Source organism: Onychostoma macrolepis, chromosome 20 (genome assembly GCF_012432095.1).
Source record: "Onychostoma macrolepis isolate SWU-2019 chromosome 20, ASM1243209v1, whole genome shotgun sequence".
NCBI classification, from domain to species: domain Eukaryota; kingdom Metazoa; phylum Chordata; class Actinopteri; order Cypriniformes; family Cyprinidae; genus Onychostoma; species Onychostoma macrolepis.
Genome location: NC_081174.1, coordinates 26,736,366 through 26,751,616, shown reverse-complemented (window position 1 = coordinate 26,751,616; position 15,251 = coordinate 26,736,366). Strand labels below are relative to the sequence as shown.

The following is a 15,251-nucleotide window of genomic DNA, read 5'->3' as shown; positions in this document are numbered from 1 at the left end:
CTACCTCCTCAAAGGACATCTAAAAAAAAAAGCTCCTTTGCATATGATTATTTTAGTTTTTCCTTCCTAATAACACATTTGCATGACTCATTTACCTTTGATCGATACCTTTAAATTATTCACAACTCTAATTTCTGAATTCATTAGTGGAAACAGTAGCTTACTAATTAACTGGATTTAGCATCTTACATCTGGTGCTATGCGCAATTTATCTGTGTGGTAATTCAGAAAACTTTTAAATAAAAAAATATTTTGAAAATAGGCTTGAACATATGCTGCATATGTCATTTTAGTCAGTTTTATAGTGTCTTATTATTATAAATACATTAAATGAATACATTTAAGAATTTACATGAAAGGGGGTGCATACAAAAAGGCTTAAAAAAGGCTAGAAACATCGCCCCTATAGAGCTTATGTAGCTTCGCCTCTGTTGTATCTTCTGTCCTCTGTTGTATTTGTTCAGGGTGAAGGTAAAATTGTACAAATATACGAATGAACTGCTCGTTTTAAAATCTTACCGATCTACTTACATTTGTGATGACATCTGCTTTGAACATTACAATGCTCATTGTATCTTTGGTTAACAAGGTGCAATGCATGCGTGTTCTATGTCAACAGCACCATGCGCAGATGTCGATAATGCCGGAGGACTGTCCAGGAAGAGAAGAAATCGTTGAATAAAGATGTTGAATAAAGTCGTAAAGTTGTATTTTGTTTTCTTTGTGCGCAAAAACAAATTCTCGTAGCTTCATAAAATTATGGTTGAACCACTGATGTCACATGGACCATTTTGACAATGTTCTTACTACGTTTCTGGACCTTGATCATGCACTGTAAAAAAAAAAAAAAAAAAAAGTTTAGCCAACTTAAAATTTTAAGGCAACCAACTTCAGCAGATTTCTGAGTTTGCTCAACTTGTTTTTGTGGGAGATTCTCACATTTTTGTTGTATAAACTTAAAACGACAAGTTGAGAAAACTCAAAAATCTGCTGAAGCTGGTTGCCTTCAAATTTTAAGTTGGCTCAACTTTTTTTTTTTTTTTACAGTGTGGTAGGAGCCTTGTTGTCCATGCAGGTTTAGAAAGCTCTTGGATTTCATCAAAAAATATCTTAATTTGTGTTCTGAAGATGAACAAAGGTCTTATGGGTTTCAAACGACATGAGGGTTTGACAGAATTTTCATTTTTGGGTGAACTAACCCTTTAATGTGTTAGTTTGGTTCCAACTGTGGTATGAGTAATCAGATCAGGAGTAAACCACTGAAACACTCAATGGCTAGTGTCTTTCTTTGTGATGAAGCTCTCTAGGAAATCCTATTAGATCATGGATCTGTCACCCTTCCCTCCAAGAAAGTGATTTAAAGATCTGAGAGTTTCACGGGGCTCAGATGAACATTATTAGCATTATTACCAATGCAAATTGGCTATGCTGTATTTATCACTGTATGCATACAATGTGAATGGGAACATGTGCTGTAATTGTTGCACTCAGGATAAACGGCTCAACCAATGGCTGATGTGGGTCGAGGTTTTTAGAAACAATTATTCCTGCAATTCTGATTGGTGATGCTATTTCAGAGAAATTACACACTTCATCTTTTGTCTTTGTCATGAAACATTTCGGGTTTTATACATAGACATAACAAGGAAAGTCGAACAGGTTTGGAACAACATTTGAATTACTGATGACAGTCATAGATTTGAAATGAAGTTTTGGCAGGGAATGAACAAACTGATTTCTTTCTGCTTACATCACACTTTGTTCCTTAGCGAAGAAACACAGCATTCCAGTCCAAGCCTTCAAGCCAAGTATTGCTTTGATATACCATGCCATCAGAGACACTTTACACTTTGAGGAAACTGAGCAGAGTGCCCATTTGTGCTTCTCTGATGATAGTAAAGTAAGAATGGGAATGGAAAGCTGCTGGGATGTGTGTCCTATGTGTCCTGGTCAGCCCTCTTCACTATGATCTGCTCCCTAATTCAATAAGACACTCCTGCCGACAATTCAGAAATCCCACAGAGAGTTACTCTGCAGTGGTGTTTTAAAAAGTTATGGTTGGGGAAGAGCCAACGACCAACATTTTTTTTTTTTATGTGATTTTATTTGAAATATTTGTGATTGTGTAGGACTAAAACAATAACATATACATAAAAGGCATTTGCAAAGTAGCACAAATAATGAAATGATTAATTGTTTCCAAGCCTGTATTAAAAGTGACCATAGCTGAAGGAACACCTAATGCAGCTTTATTAGTTTTTGAAGAATTCTATCCAACAACAAGTTTAGCATCTGTGCTCTATAGCTTGACATAGTGAGCGTGACTTTTTTTTATCAAAGTCTCAATGGGGTGTTTGTCTTGAAGGAGTCATGCATTAACAACCATTAACAGGATCCTTCTTTCAATCTGTGTACCAGCCCCTTTCACCAGTAATTACAGCTTTGGATGCATTAGATGTGCATAAGTAGTACTGTTAAAGAAAGATTCACAACAATTAGTGTAGAATGCATGAGGGAAATATAAGAAACAGTCAGTGTGAAAGATGATTTTAATGAAAACAAGGTTCAATGGAAAACTGAAAGCAACATAAGACAAAATTATTGAGACTAAATTTAGCAAAAAAACAATCTTCCTTGCGATTGATAAATCAATCAAACAACCATTCTATCTTCTTATAAAGCATTTATCTTTTATATAGATTACAATAGCTCTGATCTCATGATAATCTGCCGAAAGCGAAAAGGTTAGGCAGCAGTAAAAGATAAGGTAAAAGGAGAAAAGAATAAGATGTTCAAACAGGCAGCATTTGACTGCTGCTGGTTTCACTGGCATCAAAAGATGAATCTTTATGAAATGTTTCCAAAAATTTCCTCTGCTAATTACTTCATTCCATGTCCCATGTTCATGCAATAGTGCACTACTGTTGGGCTGCAGACACAGACTTGATGCTCTTGAAAATGTCATAGCACACCGAGTCCAAGCGTTTCCATACTGCAAACCATCCGGCAACCTTTTTCTTTTATTTTGTGTGTGTTCACTCTTCTGCTGTCTCTTGTGCCCTGCTAGTTTCCTCTGAGCTTTTTGCTCCTATACAGAGTGTCATTATGCTCACAGCATCCCAGCAACAATACATCCGGATTTGCCGAAGCTCTCTACGGAAAGATTTGCGGAAAACATAGTAGACTAAGGGGTTGTACACCGTTGAGCATTTTGCAAAGAGGCAGGGTAGCAAGCTGACAATGGGCGCCACGCTGTCTTTGCTATCAGAGTGAAACATGGTCCAGAGACTGATGAACACGTAGGGCGCCCAGGATACAATAAAACCGGCACTGATCAGGATGCCCATCTGAAACACACAAGAAAAAACTGAAAGCAGAAAGCAGTTAAAGAAAATTCCACCCAAAAATTAACATTTGCATCTAAGATGTAGATGAGTTTATTTCTTCATCTGAACAGAATGAAAATGGGTGCCGTCAAAATGAAAGACCAAACAGCTGATAAAAACACCATAGTAATCCACAAATAATCCACACCACTCCAGTCCATCAATTAATGTCTTGTGAAGTGACTTCAGACTTGTAAAATGTGAGTCCTCTATCCACAGTATTATTGTGTGGATTACTTGTGGATTATTGTGATGTTTTCATCAGCAGTTTGAACTCTCATTCTGACGGCACCCATTCACTGGAGAGGATCCACTGGTGAGCAAGTGATATAATGCTTAATTTCTTAAAATCTGTTATGATGAAGAAACAAACTTAAGCCCTGAACACTGCACGATTTCCGGCTGTCCCAGATGAAAGATTGGCATCGTGAAACAATCGTGGTGATTTCTGTGATCTTGGCTCCATAATTGGTGGTCCTGTGTCGTACAGTGAGAGAGGTTCAAAGACGGCCGTTGTCACGGTCTTGTGACCAAAGATAGCCTACTATACAGAATGATCATGTCCAACACAGTGTGTTTGCTGGTACGATCCACGTTTACCGATCAACCAATAAAAATGTGACATGAAATCAATGGGACATGGCACTAAACATAAAACTGCTTACCTCAAGCTCTTATCCCTTACTCTTTCGCCGCTTCCACTTTTTTTCAGAACACATAAAAAATACAATTGCTAAAGTGTGGTTTATCATGATCTTTATGTTTAACAGTAGACTAAGCGCATGCTGATGACGTTTTATTCTTCTATAAAAACGTGCGTCATATCATTCGAGTCAATAGGTGTCATCATCGTACAGTCTACACACACATCGTAGCCAAGTTATGTCGCACAGTGTGTGACATGCAGTGATCTTATAGGATTGCTAAAATCGTGCAGTGTGTTTTGGGCCTTAGATGGCCTGGGGTGAGGGTGAGTAAAATTTCTATTCCTTTAAAAGTGATTCATGTTGGACATGCTACTGCTGTTGTAGTCTGAGAAAGGGCACCAATACATTAATTTAAAGTGATGGCTCCACATGAACCATTTAATAATTAAGGCTTATGAAAAACATAGTATGTGGTCCTTAGATTCAGATCCAGTGAAAAGATTGCAGAAATACCTGATTACCATTTTGATCTTAGCTCCAGAGGGAAAGGACCCGACAATAAACTATTAAGCTTTAGATGCCTGATGCAAATGCCTGGAAAATGACAAGGCTATTTCTTGGAAATCCTTTACATCTATTAGTGACCTTTAAGGACTGGATGGAGCTTGACCTTTACCCATTTCACTCACTTCTATAATCTGGGCACCGAACAGAAAAAAAAGTTGTTTTAGGTTTAAAATTTTAGATCTAAAATCAACTGAGCCAAAAAAAAAATATAAACACTGTTGTGGGCAGAAGGTGGAGCTGGAGTGTGAATCAGTGTCTGTCACTTTAGCAGGAAAAACTGTTAAGCTTCCTGCAGATGTGTGAACGCTCCAGGGTTTGCATGTACTGTGACCCTGCATGTTGTTAAAAACTTAAAAAGCACGTTTGCTGATTTTCAACCAGCTTTGTTTCGTTTTTCTTCATGTTACCTGGAGAAAAAAATACAACTGGTCATTTGCATATACCACGACACCGTAATAATACAAAGCTGGTTTAAAATCATCAAACTTGTCCTTTAAAAGAAAAAAAAAAAAAAAAAAATACCTTGCTGTAATTTTAATGTACAAGAAATTTTTAAAGAAAGAATGCAATCAAAACAATATTTGTCCTGAAAACTTCAGAAATCAAATATTTGATAGCTATGCTCACTAAAGGTCATATTAAGGCTATTTTAACAAAATTTCGCAGACAAAAGAGGTCTATTGTCTGTTGTCAACAGCTCACAGAGAATCCATTTTAGTTTTCTGTTAGTCTTGGCCATTATGGCAACTTGCAGAATTTTGCCCCAACGTAGATTTACCAGATTGCATGGTTTCCTATTTAAATTACTAGATTTGGCCAAACGATGGAAAATGTGAGCATAGTATTCATAATTACTGTTAGAAATGTAAACAAACCCATTAAACTTTGATGTGTGACCATTTGCACCATTTGTGCTATGGAGATGAATGATACCTTGGGCCAGTTGCATAAACTTAGCCTCTATGTTAAGACTGTCTTAAGAACAAGTTTGACAAACTAGCAGTTAGCAAAGGGGTAATTGGTCTTATTTTTGCATTTAACTTAGACTAATCTACAATTTAATGTAACTCAATTTAAAATATGATGGCCAGTCTCAAATAAAAAATTAGATGACTAACTTTTAAGACTAGATTTAACCTTTTATGCAACCGGCTCCTTATATCGTTGCAAACTTGACTTTATTTTCCAGTGGTCTTATAAAAGCTTATACAGTACATCCCAGTGCTCGGAAATTGTGTAAAGCTAGCCAGTCAGATTGGAGCCTGGAAATTTCAAGAAAGCTCTTAACATTTTTGTGTGCAATTTCGGATATCCCTTACCAGGGTGACTTTCCTCTCAACGGCCCCAGAGTTGGGCAGGTTATCATTGCTCTGGATGGACTGATAGACCTTGTGGAGCTTCCAGGCAATACCAATGTAGGAGGACAGGATGACTGCACATGGGATCAGGGTGCACAGGATGGCCAAAGCCATAATGAACGAAGAGCCATTTAAGGAGTGCTGGTACCCGGCCCAGTCCACAGAGCAGGCCAAACCGTAGGGTTCCGGCCCGTATCCTCCCCATCCCAGAAGAGGAAACACTGCCCAGAGCAGTGAATACAGCCAGATCACACCGATCAATACACTGATAGTTTTTCTTTGAAACTTGCTACCTGGAACAGAGATATAAGAAAAAGTTAATTGATGCTGTTCTTCATAGGGGAAAGCTCATTCTTTAGAGTTTTTATCAAACATGTAGAAGTCTAGAAATAGAGTTTAGCCATGCCTAGAAAGACAACTGAAGAATCCTCAAGTAAATCCCACTGCCAATAACCTTTTTTGTCCTCATTTAGAGTTTCTTTGTAAATGGAGAGGCAATGTGAAGGCAATTAACAAGTTGGTAATTTGAAAATGAAAAGAAAAACAGAGCAATGAGAAACTGTCTAATCGGAAAACAACTGGGTTTAAATACTGTAGATCCCTCAAATTTCAGATGAACCATCATTATGCTTGTCTATATTCTTCATTGACCTTTTCATGCTTCATTAAAGATTTCAAGGATAGTGTTTTGAGAGCAAATAAGCAGTTATGGTTTGGGTACAAATTGATGACCAATTCAAATATATATAAGAGTACATATACAGGTGCTTTAGAACATTTCAAAAGCTCATTCTGGATGATGAATCATGCAATATTTTCTCAACCACTCTTAAAATGGGCCATTCTGTTGGCTCAGCATGTGTTGTACTGTACTGTAAATTCACAAAAGATTGAGAAGGACAGAATTCGATGCAAGTAGCCTATTTAGACAAGAAACCTTTCCTGGTCTACTGTCAATTTGAATACATGTAAATACCTATTAAAAATTACTGTTTACTGCAAGAGCATGTAAATCTGTTTCCATCCAATCAGCAACTGATGGACATTTTTTGTCTTTTCCAATAATCTGTTTCACTTCAATGAACATCACAATACATAAGAAACATTCAAAACACAAAGATGTTTCATCTCTCTATTCTGATTTTGATTGTATTACTGTGATTACATTGTCATTATAGGCCTATTCGTTTTTTTTTTTTTTTTTTTTTCTGTGTAAAATTATACATTTTGTATGCTAGTTGCTACACTTTTTACAGTGAATATTTATTAGTCTGGGTTTAGTTTTGAAAGTCAAGCGGTATGGACTCAAGCTTTAAAATCTTGGTTACATAAACGCTATTGAACATTTCCACTATTATTGCCAAGAAAAAAATATGGTTCAGTAAACACACATTGACCTTTTGTGTCCCAAAACCCAATGTTCTTAGATGCAACAACAATGAAATTAAATTAAATGCTGAATCAATAAAGTAATGAATGTTTTTACATTTTAAAAATGCTGTTTTTAAATGTCATTTAGGCCTTAATGGAATCAGCACAGCACCTGATTTCGGAGGGTTTCCTGTCACCAGATATCTCACTAACCCCATGACGGCCAGGGTCATGATGCTGGCCACACTGAAGATCATACCCATCAGGCCATAGTACAGGCAGGAAGGGTCACCTCCAATCCAGGCGTGGTTGAAGGCAGAGGCGATAGAGAGCGGGTACATGCTGAGAGCCATACCAATGTCAGTCACAGCCAGATTGACCGTGAGGAGTTCAGGAGCTTTGAGAACGCTGTGACGCCAGGCAGCTGTTACCAGGACGGCTGCGTTGCCCAGGATGGACAGAATGGCTAGAGAAAATAAGTGGTAAAAAAGTAAAAATCTAATTGCTGATCAATAAACTAAATAGCAAGATTGTGTGTCATTGATGATTTTAGAGACTTGTAACATCTTCACCTGTACTGTATAAGATAATATAACATTACTTTCATCCAGTCAAAATAGAATAAATTGTATATGGCAGCTGGTATATTTGGCAGCTTGGTAAATGCCAGGAAATTTCTATTTTAAATGGCAAAAATAATATTTTTGTTGTTGTTGTTGTTGTTGTTAATTATTTTATTTGACTTTAACTTTAAATCGAATTAAAATCATTTTATTTAAATTACTGTTAAAATATCAGCAGAAAATAAAAAAAGCAAATTGATCTCAAATTGATTGTTTTAGCACGCACACATACATACATACAGTAGTTTAAACGCAAGACTTCTCGTACAGCGTACCAGCGTGCTTACGTTAGGAGGCGCGTGCATTACGCAGGCTTGTACAGAGGATGTAAATTCAACACAAAGTAAAGATCAACGCCCAAAAATTATGTTCAAAATGATGCATGAAAAGTATATTCAAATGTATATATTTTCATTTATTATGTTAGTAACTTGTTAGGCAAACAAACAAAGAGACAGAAGTAACGTTAGGCCTAAATAAACTCCAAGCCTAAGAAAGACTCCGTTTGCTAATTATAGTTGTGTTTTTATATAGTAATATTAATTTATGTTGTCAATTTTATGGATTTAAAGCCAACTTTTTATAATTTGACTGTATGAATTCAAGTTTTTTTTTTTTTTTTTTTTTTTTACAAGGTTATTATGGTAATTACACTTGATCTAATCGGGAGTTTTCTGTTTAATTTTGGATTATGGATTATTTTTTGGAGTTTTGTTTATATTCCATCAAGAGCATCATGAGGTAAGGCTGTCACATTTTTATTCACTCTTTTCAGCGCCTGCCTAACGTGCATAATCTGCGGGATTTTGATTTAAACTGTATATGATTATTATTATTATTAGAGTCAATGCTGCTGTTTAATTGTTGTACCGAAATTTAATTTTTCTGTCTTTTTGTCGTTCGTCACTCAGGCATTGGCCTACTGCGATACTAAATTAGACAAAACGAGCTTCCCCTCAGACAGAATTATTGATGTGTCCTGAACTAATTTTTTTCAAGGTTATAGTTAACTATTAGCGGTGAGATAACAGTTTGACGATATGGCAAGCATCAATAAAGTAGGCCTATTAATGTGCAGGATTTCGTTTGTTGTTGGCACGCGGTAATGATTCATTCTCATCTGCATCTTGTCGCCCCTAGAACAGTTTGTTAAGAGGCAAATAATATTGTAGACATTTTAAATCTAAAATAAATGTAAAATAAGTTGATAATGACAAACAGTATGTCTTGTTGATTTAACTTTTTAGCCACGTTGACTGTTATGGTTGCTAACACGTTGTATGAAGATGCTGTTGAAGTATAGCCCACTTTTATGAATATATATTTTGTAAGCTTGAAGGATCCCCCCACCTCTGTTTTGACTTGTTTTGTTGGTTCAACCTGTCGGTAAGCAAATAGATTGTATGGCTATAGGTGGTACAGTCTCAGTGCTCTAGAAAATCCATTTCTTGCTTTTTAGCCAATACAGTATATGCATATAATTTTTTTTTCAAAGCTTTTTTGTTTATCTCAGTAAGCTGAAGAATCCATGGAAATACCAGTGAAATATCTAAATGTCACTAAGCAATCATGATGACTCTTCAGCTGAAAGAATATATTCAACGTCATCTGTTCATGATGAAAATCCCCCCCAAAGATCAATTTTGCAGACCCCGGTTGAACGGCAAGGCATGTAATGTCAATCTCGCCAACAGCAGCATGAAAGCAGGGATATCTGACTGATTCTCTTGTGCAGTCAACAGTATTCTTAGAAATATTTTTAAGAAAAACAAGAGTGGTCTTTTGAGAGATGGCATCTGTACAGTATTATTCAATTTTACATTATGCAGTCATGGAGCCTGAGGCGAATTAAAAGCTTAAGCAACCTTAAGTATCACATGTCTTATAAAGACTGTCCATGTAAAACCATAAAATTAATATGTTCCACAGCTGAAAGGAATGTTCTTGGATCACAATATCAAACCGAGTGGCATTTATTTAAAAGAAAGACAGCATAAGCACCCTTTTTAATCAGATAATTTCACAAGAAAAACTTTGTGGTCATAATATTTGAATAATACTAAACATTTATGTGATTCTCTACACCTGTGGTTACTGTGATAGGACACCTATGTGAAATTGAGGAGAACTGACTTCATACAGCCACAAAAAATTTCTGATACCAGTTTGTTTCCAAATCATCGCAGAAATTGCTCACAAAGGTAGTTTAGAGAATAACTCTGGCTATTTTTGTTTGCTGATGCCACTTTGATATTTTATTATCTGTGCAATTATATATTTTTAGTGTCCATATATGTTTTTCTGTCTGCTGTACATAACTAAATAAATAATATCTGCTACTTCTAAAAAAAACAAAAAACATTTTTGTTGACTTTGAGAAATTTTTTACTTTGTACAGTATGAATCATTTATATGGATTTATCATTGAGTTTTAATAGGGTCTTGTATTACTAACTACCTATTTATTCTCACAAACTCCTAGTTCTTTTTTTTTTTGTTCTGAAGGCATTTATGTCAGTTAACTCATTCATCATCTCAGTGCTTTTGATGTTATTAGTTAAACAGTCATGCATAGATGTGTTTGGAGAATATTTGTCAAAATGAGTTAGATGCTTTTAGTATCTGAATTTAACTGTGAAGTAAATTTTCTTTCAAGCCCTTATTTGTCATTATGTGGCCATTTTACGCATTTTCTCTAACCTTTACAGTTAAATGGGTTAAATTTTGTGGCTTTGCATTTAAGGGATGTTCATGTATATGACATTCGATGACGTTCTTGCATTTAAAAAAATTGATTTATGTTCTATGTCAAAAGTTAACAAAAGCAACTTTTTGAAGCTTAGTTTTAATAAATGTTATGTCCGTCTAATGTCTTTTTTGGCATCATATGACTGATTTAAATAATTAATTCACTGTCCAGTTAAAGCACTAGAGTTATGGATGACTCAGAAGTATATAAATTATCCAAACATTTCAAACCTTTTTCACAACTTAGTGTTCATGAATGATCTTTCGGGACTGAAGAGGAAGATTTTAGATCTGATTTTTTTTTTTTAAACTCTCATTTTTAAAAAAAAATCCTTTTCATCATTTAGCACATCCATTTCCAATGATTTGTGTGTATAATCTGCTACTTTTATGTACCCAGGCTCATTGGAAATATTTGCCTGTAATGGCATTTCTGCAAAATTATATTACATTGCGTCTTGCACATTTTGCGACACTTCCATGTGAAATATCTAGTGAGTGGCACAAGCAGTTCTATCTGAAACAGATATACAAGAATGTCCATTGGCTAATAGGTTAATGTTTCGTTGCAATTGCAGTGCACCAGGTGAGCTACAGAGCAAGTTTACTATGTCCAAAAAGCCATACATATGGAGATGGTTATGTGATGCAAATGTTAAAATGAATGTTTACAAATCATGCACAATGGTAAAAAAATCTGCCCCCATAATCATAATTTGTTTGAAAAGGAATAAAAGTCATTGCCATTTTACAGCCGCTAGTGTTCATTGCAGCTGGAGACTGCATTGAATCGTATGTAGGTATAAATGTAGTTTTACAAAAATGTAAGCAAAGGCATGATTTTACAGGATGTGGTCCACTATAATGCTAATGAAACATGTCCTCAAATTGGTGAGCTAGTTAAATTTCCAATTAAAATATGACCAACACATGACATTTAACTATGTCAACATCTGTTCATGTCAGGTTCATAAATAGACCTATTAATCAGGGTTAAAACAGATTCTCAGAAAAGCCTAACAGGTATTCTTTAAAGCTGTTGCTTGACAACAGTGGCACTCTGACACTAATATATCATTTCACTGCTCTTGCATTGATAGCCGAGTACACAGGCAACTGTTAATTAGAAAAATAATTACAGCATGTTTTTTTCTCTGCACTCTGTCTCTATTGTGAGGTGCTAAAAAGTGATTAAGCAAAAGAACAATATTGCTTTATATTTTGTTTAATCTCACTCTAATCAGACAAAGCTCCTAACGTGGCATTGCGTCCTTTGCAGGAAAGCATTAAACTGGTGTTAATTTAGTGTGCTGAGCTGTTAACTGTTTACATAACTAGGCTCTAAAGATAAGATTTTAAGTGCTGCACATTTACTTGTGCACCTACAACAGTACATTATTGGGAACTAGACAGAAATGGGGTAAATTAAATTTCTTAGTGCATTCTTAGAGATTTGCACACAGTCAAGAAGAGATGTCTCTGAGAGCAAAAAGCTGAAAAACTGTTCAGTTTGTAATCACCTTATATACACTGTAAAGTTCATTTTTTGAATTTGTAAATAAAACAAAGATTGTTTTTACAAGAAATGATCATTTCAGTCTTCATATTTTCTTCAAAAGTTTACTTCAAAATTTCATATTTAATTTAATGTTACTTGCCGTTTCTTTGTAATTATTTGTGAAAATTTACTAGCAATTTCGGAGTGAAAGTTGCTTCAAAATAAATTCTACACCAATTTTTTTCACACAATCTTGTTTGTGAACAATGAAAAAATATACATATAAACATATAGCCCTCCCAGAGGGCATGAGAGGAACATGTTCAATGATCTTATTCCTCTGACCTTCAAAGAGATGAAAAGAGCATTTCTTCTGCTCCACAGCATATGCACTTTCAACCCATGGTATGAAAGCACTTATAGATTTTCTCCCCCAGAGTTTAGCACACATTTAAAATAAAAGTATAAAGAGAGAATAAATTCAGTGAACCTATAGAAGAACCATTTTTGTTTCCCTAAAGAACAGTTCTTAAAAGAAACATTTTTGTTTTTAATGTGAAGAACATTTAAAAAATCTTAAGAGCCTTTTGTGGAATTCCTTGGATGTTAAAGGTTCTTCATGGAACTATTCTGTAGATGGCAATAAAGAACTTTGTGTATGTAGAACTGCAGGTATTATACTTGAATTGATTCTCAGAGCAAGACTTTTTCATTTTTGTGCATTGATGAATATCAAAGTGCAGATAAATATCAAAACATATATCCATAGTGAGCAATTAATATTTATAGATTTATAAAGGTCTCTACTGGCATTCAGTAAATCTCTTTCAGCAGTGCTAGCTAAAAAGTCATTACAACACTCTAAACTAGATAAAACTTACACATAATTAGTGCAAATACAAATTGTGATGCCCAATTCACCACCCTTTTGAATGCTGCTGTGGAGAATCTTTTGCAGAATCTTTTGTTAATGTTGTTAAGAGCAAAAAATTGTCCCATTCATATCTGTGTACTTAAAAAATTTAAGACTTAAATACCTGAATTTATGTGGAAGTAACTTGTCTCAGCTGCAATATAAAATAGACTTTGGTTTCCATGGTTCTCTGACTTTGACATTTCTTTCTGTGCATTGCTGCTAGCAATGGTGAAAAGCATAATATACTGCATCAATGACATAATCTCCATCTAGATTTAATATAATACTTCTGGTTAATCTGAATGCAACCCGGGACAGAGGCTTGATTGATTATTTTACATAATTTAATGAGTGATCAATCTGTACTTGAGGCTTATTCTGACTGATTGAAATAATGACTAAAACTCTGGATTGCAAGGCTTTTGAACATTGTACGTCATGTAAGTCATGTCACCAATGTCAACTACTGATATTTCATAAATTGAACTGTGCATCCTGCATCTAGTTGGTATGAGTTCTAATGAGTTGCAGCTTGTTTAGCATCAAATCCTGAAGATAAGACGTCATCGAGCAATCATTAATATCATAGGTAACATTTAGTTAATACATTCAGGATACCTGGCTAAAGATGATAGCTATGGAACAAGCTGGTTTTGAGCTTGTGTGGTGGTCATTAGCTGCAAGCTGGACCAAGCATGTTGTGATGAAATGATGGACAAAGTGATTAATGGTGTCTAGTGATAACAGTGTGCCAATGTGTGCCAATCCCTTGCATATAAAAATCACAGAATTTATGTACACAGTCTAATGTAACATAAAAAATATATCTAGTTCAAACAACTTGGAAAAAATGGATATGTTTTGTGTGAATGTTTTGGTTTCTCATTTAAACTAAATGCATTTATCAAATCTGAGAATGTGGATCCAGATTATATATTTCACCAGTGACAATCATTCCTATTTAAACAGAACCTGGAAGATCACTCTTCAGACACTCATCATGACGTCCTAGGTATAATTCAGAGAAAATGTAAAACCTTGCTTGCATTTTTAAATAGCAGTGTGAAAAAACAGCACTTACCAACCACCAGCAAGAACGTCCCTGCACCATAATCAACAGCAGGAGATAGTTTAGAGGTGAATCGATCCATAGCTTCTCCGTCTGAATTGACTCTAAATGTCATCCAGTGGTTTTCACCTCCACTTTCCCAGGAAAAACCCCCAAAAAACTCCAGTTTGACATCCTGTAATCATAATCATTTGCACCTCGCACATCATTTTTCCCACCTTTTTCATTCAGAGTAATCCCTCTTCATACATGGACGACTTGCACAAACTCATTCACCCGTGTGCTGACTTCAGCTTGCACAGGAATCATCAAGAGCCATCCTGTTGATTAGGATTACAACTGTCACTGGTGTGTCAACGTGACAGCCCGTAGTGTCAAACTGTCCTCCCTATTTCATATAGCTTCTGTAGGTCCCTGGAGCTTCATTATAGCAAGATATACCAGAGAAAATGTGTCAAGATCGAATTCTAGAATGTGTCACTGTTGCAAACCTATCATAAACAGACATTTGTCACAACTTGTTAGATATTGCAGAAGATACTGTGCATTTGGATGCTAAGAAGCAAATGTTGGCTGCTACTTGCCTAAAATACGCAAGTGTGCTATTTTGTAACAGAAAGCGGTTCCCCCACGGATAAGATATTATGTATTCAGTGCACATATTTCATTTTCAGTCATCACCGTTTGTGGTTTGCATTATTAAATTCCAGAATGTCTCTTAAAATGAAGCATCAGGGGGTGACTTTGTATGCTACTGCAAGAAGTTATATCATTATTACAGTCTCATTATTTGAAATCTACAAATTGGAATGGTTGATTTGGAATAGTGCATAAGAGTATGGGTATAAACACAAAAGTGGTAGTGAGTATATGATGTTTGTCATGATGATGTTTCATGTCCCGGACAACTTCTGTAGTTCCATTTAGCCACTTTTTTTAGTTCAAGACACACACATACACACACCAAAAAACAAAAAATCAAGAGTGCGATGTAACTATAAAGTCCACTGCTGTTTGTATTAAATACTATTGTTTCTGGGTTTTTCAGTTCCATCTGGAACAGTACAT

The 15,251-nt window shown here is 35.5% G+C and overlaps 2 protein-coding genes across 2 annotated transcripts in view; one reads left to right on the top strand and one right to left on the bottom strand.

The window, feature by feature from the left end:
• Window positions 1–2,722: 2,722 nt before the first annotated feature.
• Window positions 2,723–14,298, bottom strand: opn8a (opsin 8, group member a). Its single transcript, XM_058754972.1, has 4 exons — window positions 14,196–14,298; window positions 7,502–7,834; window positions 5,920–6,251; window positions 2,723–3,347 (listed from the first exon to the last, which is right to left on the bottom strand). Exons 1-4 carry the CDS (start codon window positions 14,296–14,298, stop codon window positions 3,036–3,038), a joined length of 1,080 nt encoding a protein of 359 aa, XP_058610955.1. The 3' UTR covers window positions 2,723–3,035.
• runx2b (RUNX family transcription factor 2b) overlaps window positions 8,281–15,251 on the top strand; it is a 124,888-nt gene continuing 117,917 nt past the window's right edge. The window contains exon 1 of the mRNA XM_058756776.1: window positions 8,281–8,693. The gene's annotated coding sequence lies outside the window, so the exon portion shown is untranslated. The remainder of the gene's footprint in view (window positions 8,694–15,251) is intronic.